At 63.3% G+C, this 6,919-nt stretch overlaps 1 protein-coding gene across 4 annotated transcripts in view; it reads right to left on the bottom strand.

Moving 5' to 3' along the window:
- Positions 1-608: 608 nt before the first annotated feature.
- ZNF687 (zinc finger protein 687) overlaps positions 609-6,919 on the bottom strand; it is a 28,758-nt gene continuing 22,447 nt past the window's right edge. For all 4 annotated transcript variants that reach the window (XM_074853375.1, XM_074853377.1, XM_074853376.1 and 1 more), the window contains exons 3-9: positions 5,672-5,850; positions 5,023-5,199; positions 4,109-4,271; positions 3,545-3,841; positions 3,087-3,199; positions 2,639-2,780; positions 609-2,368 (exon numbers count right to left, since the gene is read on the bottom strand). In XM_074853375.1, coding sequence (XP_074709476.1) covers positions 1,895-2,368; positions 2,639-2,780; positions 3,087-3,199; positions 3,545-3,841; positions 4,109-4,271; positions 5,023-5,199; positions 5,672-5,850 — 1,545 coding nt within the window. In that variant the 3' untranslated portion in view covers positions 609-1,894. The remainder of the gene's footprint in view (positions 2,369-2,638; positions 2,781-3,086; positions 3,200-3,544; positions 3,842-4,108; positions 4,272-5,022; positions 5,200-5,671; positions 5,851-6,919) is intronic.

Here is a 6,919-nt window from a genome sequence, read left to right as displayed (position 1 = left end):
AGTGCCCGTAGTTTTACTGTAGCATAATCACACCCCCCCCATCCCCCCGGTACAGCTGCTCCCCCCTCCCGCGTTAACAGAAATCACTCTAAAGGCACTGAAGTGCTTGAAAACCCCGATTACAAAGCAATTTGTTTTGTTTCCTTCCTCTAAAACTCGTAGAAACTTTAGGTTCTTCTCTATTATTAAACATCATTTACACGTTCACAGCCCCACGCGATGTGGGGGGGGGGGGCGGGGCAGGGAGGCGAAGGGGGATGCAGCGGGGAGGCTCAGTGCTGGGGGGGGGGGGGCCCTGGCCCAGGGGCTGTGGGAACCGCTGGTCGCTTTTATTTTTTCTCCTTTTATTTTAAAAGCCACCGCCCCCCCCCCGCCCCCCCCCCCACCGCCCGCCTCTGCGTGTGCCGTTCAGCTGAATCCACCTGCAGCGAGGGGGAGGAGTTCCCCCTCGCACTTAAAAAAAAAGGAGAAAAAAAAATAAAATAAAAGAGAAACCAAACCCCAACCCCAGCAAACCAGCTTTCCCCACCCCAGAAAATAAGGGGGGAAAAAAAAAAAAAAAAAACCAAAACAAAACCCCAAAACAAAACCCAAAATCACAACAATAGTTTGGTTTTTTTGTCACTTTTAGTGTATGATACAACTTTACACAGCGTGTTAGAGGTTATTCACAAGGAAATGAGGAGCCCAAAGTTAAGTTACTGAAATAATTACTCACACAAACACCCTACCCCAAGCACAGGCGCTAAACAAACAGAACAAGTAGAAAGTTTCTTTTCTGGCTGTTTTTTTTTTGTTTTGTTTTGTTTTGTTTTTCTCCTTCCCCGCAGGTAAATGGGGGACGCGGTGACAGCCCCGCGCGGCCGGGGCCGAGCTCTCGCACACGCGTGTGCGCGGGGACGGGGGGCGGTGGCCGAGGGGCTCGTGGGCCGGAGCCCTCAGCCCCCGGAGCCGGGCGGGAAGGGGGGGGCCGTGGGTGAAGCCCCCCCCGAGACTCACCGTCAGCGTTTCGGTCCGTAACGGCCTTCGGCAGCGGCTTCGCCTCCTCACGGCCCCTTCGCCCGAGAGCGGCTGCCGGGGGGATCCCCCCTCGCTGCGGCTTCGTGGTGCTGGGGGGGGACGGTGCCGCCAGCTCGCGCCGATCTCGCCCAAAGGCCTTTTCTTGGCTTCTGTTCTTCCTCTGCAAATGAAAATCTCCTCCTCCTCCTCCCCGGGGAAGGCGGCCGCCAGCCGGGGCCCCGAGCGCGGCGTCGCGGGACACGAAGCGACGAGCGTCCGCGGGGCAGCGCCGCCCCCATAGTGCAAGTGACGATGAGGAGGGACCTCGAGCGGAGCCCGGGAGGGGGCTGGGGCGTCTCTGCGGCGATGGAGAGCGGCTGCGCGGCCGCCATCGGCTTCTCCCCGCAGCTCCCGGCAAAATACAAAATAAGCGACATTCAAAAGGGAACCAAAAAGAAAACAAAAAAGAAAAAAAAAAAAAAAAAAGGTGGATTTTTGCTGTGACCTTGTCAGCACAGTCCCGCGACAGCGACGTCTCCCCTGGTCCCCGGGTCCTGCCCAGCGCCGGCACGGCCGGGACGAGCCCCGCGGGGTGAAGGAGTCCGCGGTGGCGGCGTCGTTCTCCCGTCCTCGGCCCCGCGGGACAAAGGCCACTGTCCCTCCCCGCAGACTCGAGCGGCCGCGGGCCGGGTCACGTCCCCGTGCGAGGACGGGGCAGCGAGCGAAGCGTTGGGGCTCCCCGAGCGCGGGGCCGGAGCCGCCACCCCGCGTCCTCTCGCTTCCCCGCTCCTTTGTCCCACCCCGCGCGGAGCCGCTGCCCGGGGGGAGGGAGGGGGGCGCCGTCGCGGAGCTCTGCGCCGAGTCTGTGCAAGCGGCGTCGCCCCTCGGCCGGGGCCTAGTTCTCGGGGCTGGCGTTCTGCCGGGCGCGGATGAAGGCCATGCCGTGGGTGCGGAAGTGCGTCTTGAGGTTGAGCTGACTGTCGAAGCCCCGGCCGCAGACCTTGCAGGAGAGTTTGCCGTCGGCCACGTGCTGGGCGCCGCCTTCCAGGGGACTCCGCGGCCCCGGCTCCTCCATCTCGGCCGCTCCCTTCTTCTTCTTGTGGGTGATGAAGCGGTGGCGGTTGAGGGAGACCTGGGAGGTGAAGCAGAGGCCGCACTCCCGGCACTGGTGGGAGCTCTCGTCAGTCCGGTGCTGGGGGATGTGCTCCTGGAAGTCGGCCGAGCTGCTGGCGAGGTAACCGCATTTTCGGCAGCGGAACGGAGCCTTGCGGTCGCCCTTGGGGTTTTTGGAGGGAGGGGTGGTGCTGTCGGGCTCCTCGCTGCACGAGTCGCCCTCGTCCGAGGACAGTTTCCGCTTCCGACCGGACACCTGCGGGAAGGGTTCGCGTAAGCTCCAACAGCCGCTCCTGGCGTAACCCGACCTGCTCGGGGATTTCCCAGCAGCTCCTGCAGATGTTTGCTCAGACAAAGGCCGAACGGGCCTTGGCCGGCCCCCAGCGCCGTGCCCCCCACCGGTAACCCCGGCCAAGGGGCCCCCCCGTGCCCGTTCCCCTCACGGCGACGCCTCCAGCCCTGCCCGAAGTCTCCGCAAGGCCCCGGCCCTTCGCGAGCAGCCCGAGAGCGCGCGGTGCCCCCGTACCTGCGCGGTGCCGGTCCCTATCCGGGCGATAACGACCTCCTGGCTCTTCGTCTGGTCGGTCACCTTGATGCCGTGGCGCACCTGGATGTGCTTCTCCAGGATGAGCCGGCTGCTGAAGGTCCGTTTGCCCTCTGTGCAGTATCTGCCGGCCAGAGCGGGGCGGCGGTGAGGCGACGCTGCGCAGCGCAGAGCCGAGCCCCAGGAAAGCCGCCTCTGGCACCCCGACCCCCACCTCTAACCCCAGACGCACCCACCCACATTCCTCCAGAGGGTACAAACCCCCGGAGCCCTCCCGGAACCGCCTCTCCCTCCCGCTTCCCAGACGCTGGTTCAATCCCCATCACGCTTCGACCATCTGTAGCTTTATCCCCCCCCCAATCACGCTGGGCTGGGGGGAACCAAAGTGACCCCTCGGGAAGCAGCCCCCCTCCCTCAGCGCTGCGGGTACCGGCAGGGATAGACGCGCTTGATCCCTTCGTGGTTCACTCGCACGTGTCTCCGGAGGCTGGGAGCGGAGCAGAACGAGCGCTCGCACAGGTGACACGGGAACTTCTTCACCGACTGTGGGGAGGAGAGAGGCAGGTTGGGCCCAGGCCCAGCGCGGGGCTCCCTGCTGCGACCAGAAGCCGGACGCGGGAACTCGGCGCTGCCTCAGGTTCCCTCTCCCAGCCCGTCCCGTGGCCGCAGATTTGGGTAACGAGTATCTGGTCTTTGCTGTTCACCAGAACAGGGAACGTCCCCGCTCCCCAAAACCCCAACCCAGTTTGTACTGGGGGGAGAAGTAACGTCCAGGCTGCGGCAGAACATGCTCCCGGCCCAGCAAGGAACCCGGGTGTCCCTCCCCGGTGCCGTGAACATTCCCTGCCCACATTCCCAAGGGCGCGGAGCCCCCAGCCTTCTCCTCACCTTGCCGTGGTCCTTCTTCATGTGGGAGACGTATTCGTCACGCTCCGGGAACCAGGAGTGGCAAACGCCACACGTCCACCCGCTGCCCTTGGACTTGTTGACCGTCTTGCGCTGGAAGCGGCTTCGCTTGGTCTTGCGCAGCTCCGGGGAGCTGGGGGGCTCATCCTCCTCCGTGGAGGATGACGACTCCTCCGAGATCTTGGACACGGGGGTTTCGACAGGCTCCTGCTTCGGTGTCAGCAGGACGGCCGCCTTCTTTGCCAGGTCTTCCTTGGGCTTCTGGGGCTGATGAGTGTTCTGGAAAGCAAAGGCGAGGGGGGTGGCAGCTGTTTGGGGTTGGGATTTTCCCCCCAGCACCGCAGCAGCCGCCCACTCCCAGGCCCCAGCCTGCCCAGCCGGGTTCATCTCAGGCTCCGGGGCGTGGGGGCCAAGGGAGCTGGATCGCGGGGCCCTGCTGTGCCAGGGACAGCCCCCGCCCAGCCCCGGGTGCCCCGGCCGAAGGACCCTTCCCAGCTCTTGGCAGCGCGGGGTTGCGCAGCGCGCGTGAGCCCGGCGCAGCGTTACCTTGAGGTGCTCCAGCATCGTGCGCTTCTGGGCGAAGAGCAGCGGGCAGTCGGGGCACTTGAAGACGCTGACCCGCTGGTTGAGCAGATGCTGGTCGAAGTGGGAGGAGAGCAAGGGCTTGTGGGTGAAGACCGTGTCGCACATCGCACACTTGTAAATCATTCTGTTGGGGGGGAAAAAACACCCGTTGGCACAGCCCGGGCCTGGATCGGGAGAATCTCGGAAGAACCCTTTTGGCGAGAGGTCGAGAGCGGCTCAGGCTGTGCCCAGATGGACGCAGCCCCCCACGCTGGGGCTGAGCTCTGCCCCAGTGTCCCACCCACCGAGGACGCTCCCGGGGCTGGGAATCACAGAATCGTTTGGGTTGGAAAAGGCCTTTAAGATCATCGAGTCCAACCGTTAACCCAACACGGCCAAGGCCACCACTAAGCCACGTCCCTAAGCACCACCTCTACGTGTCTTTTAAATACCCCCAGGGATGGTGACTCAACCCCTTCCCTGGGCAGCCTGTTCCAATGACTGACAACCCTTTCTGCGAGGAAATTTTTCCCAATATCAGATCTAAACCTCCCCTGGTGGAACTTGAGGCCATTTTCTCATGTCCTGTTGCTTGCCAGGTGCAATCTCTTCACAGCATCCCAGAATCATCTGCGTTGGAAAAGCCCCTGAAGCTCCTCCAGCCCCACCATGAACCTCACCCTGACCGTTCCCAACTCCACCAGATCCCTCAGCGCTGGCTCAACCCGACTCTTCAACCCCTCCAGGGATGGGGACTCCCCCCCTGCCCTGGGCAGCCCATTCCAACGCCCAACAACCCCTTCTGCAAAGAAATCCTTCCTAAGAGCCAGTCTGACCCTGCCCTGGCGCAGCTGGAGGCCGTTCTCTCTTGGCCTGTCACTTGTTGGAACACTTACTTGGACTGCTGGTTGCTGAAGCCGGGGTGCTGCGTGTAGACGTGCGCATGGGCGCTGGGGGCCGACTTGAAGGCCATGGGGCAGATGGGGCACTTGTGGAACACCTCGCAGTGGGACGTCTGGATGTGGGACTTGATGGAGTTGACGCCGCCAAAGACCACGGCGCAGCTGGGACACCTGGGGCGCGGGGGGCGAGGGGAGCTCAGCCAGGCGCAGAGGCTGGCGCACACCAGCCAAGAGAAACCGCTCCCCGTCTGAGCGCGGCACTCGGGGGGAGCCTCTGTCCCGACAGACACCGGGATCCGAACCAGCTCCGGGCTCTGGGAACAGCTCCAGTTGGGAGCGAGCAGCCCTGCCCCGCGCTGCTGGAGCCACGGCCCGGGCAGCTCCTCAGAAGGAGCAGGGAGAGGCTGCGGGTCTGGCGCTGCGGGAGAGGGGCCAGGGGGTGCCGGGGGGAGGAGATTCCCCTGGGCTTAAAGGGGAGAGAGGCAGAGAGGGGCTGAAGGGAGACGGCCACCCTCCGCCCCGGCGGGGAGAGGGAAGGTGGATTCCTGCCCCATTGGCAAACTGGAGACTCGGGACTCTCCCCCGGGGCCCTGGGCGGCCCCCCAAGGTCCCTCTGCCCTCTGGTGAGGCCGCGGTGCCCTACCTGTACCCCACTCTGCGGGAGAAGTGCAGGCAGGCCTCCTTCAGGTGGCTCTCGAAGTTGGCCAGCAGGAAATTCCCTCCGCACTCAGGGCAGACGTGGGGAGGCCGGTTTTTGTGCATCCGCTGATGAGCATTAAAGCTGCAGCGGTTGGACATGATCATGGGACACGTCGAACAAACCTGGGGGGAGAAGAGCAGCGAGGGGTTCAGCCTGGCACGCACCCACGGCTACAAAAGGGCTTTTAAGCCTTTTCCGCAGCTGGACGGGCCAACAGCCTGCACGGCCCGACGCAGCCACGTGCTGCCGGGGGGAGAGAAGTGCCGGGACTCTGCAGGGCACGTTTTAGGAGATAATCTGCTTGCGCCAGCTTGCCGGGTGATTGCTGAGGGCGTTCCGCGAGCAGACGAGATGCCTTTTCCAGGCTCGTCGCCGCAGATGGGTCCCAGATGCAGCGTGTGCCAAGGGTGAGCCGGGACCAGCCGCTCAGCGAGGGAGCTGTGCCGGAGGGAGCGGGGGCGTATTCAAACCAGCTGCCAAAACCGTTTCGAAACTACTTCCAACTCCACGCCAGGATGCGGCCGTGGGGATGTCGAGGGGAGAAGTGACAAGGACTCAAGGATGGGGCTTCCAACAGGAGCTGCCCCAAAAGATGCGATAACCAGAGCGGACGCGGGCGAGGAAGGAAAGGAGCAGCCCCCAGCGACAAGCTGCCCTCAGCTCCCCTCGCTGCGGTGCCCAAAGCGCTGCCAAGACAGACCCAAGGGTGATTCTGGCCGCAGGGCAACAAGAGGGGCACGAGAAATCGGAGAGGGAACGGCAGCTAAAGACAGGCTGGGAGATGGAGCAGGGGCAGGGCACATCGGGAAGGGAGAGGGGGTGAAAGGTGGCAGGTGAGGAAGAGGATTACGGAGGCTTATGGCTTCAGCCATCCCCATCCCTCGCTGTGCCGAGGAAAGCTGCTGGGTCATGGGTTGTTTTTTTTTAAAAAGAAAAAAAATCCCATCTGTAGGTGGTGTTGGTTTAGGGAGGAATCTGTCTGCGGGGTACAGGGACAAGGCCACCCCGGCTAGGTGAAGGCTGTAACAGGTTTGGCCCTGCCAGCAACTTCACGTTGAATTTCCCAGCTGAAGCGCTCCCCGCAGATGGGCTCTGACTGGAAATATCACAGTGCTGCACGCGCAGGGTGCGGGCCCCTGCGGGGACATAAGGACGATTTCCCCCAGCTCTCCTGTCCCCCACCTCTCCCTG

This window comes from Strix uralensis, chromosome 32 (assembly GCF_047716275.1).
Source record: "Strix uralensis isolate ZFMK-TIS-50842 chromosome 32, bStrUra1, whole genome shotgun sequence".
In the NCBI taxonomy this organism is placed as follows: Eukaryota; Metazoa; Chordata; class Aves; order Strigiformes; family Strigidae; genus Strix; species Strix uralensis.
This window is presented reverse-complemented; position numbering and strand designations above follow the sequence as displayed.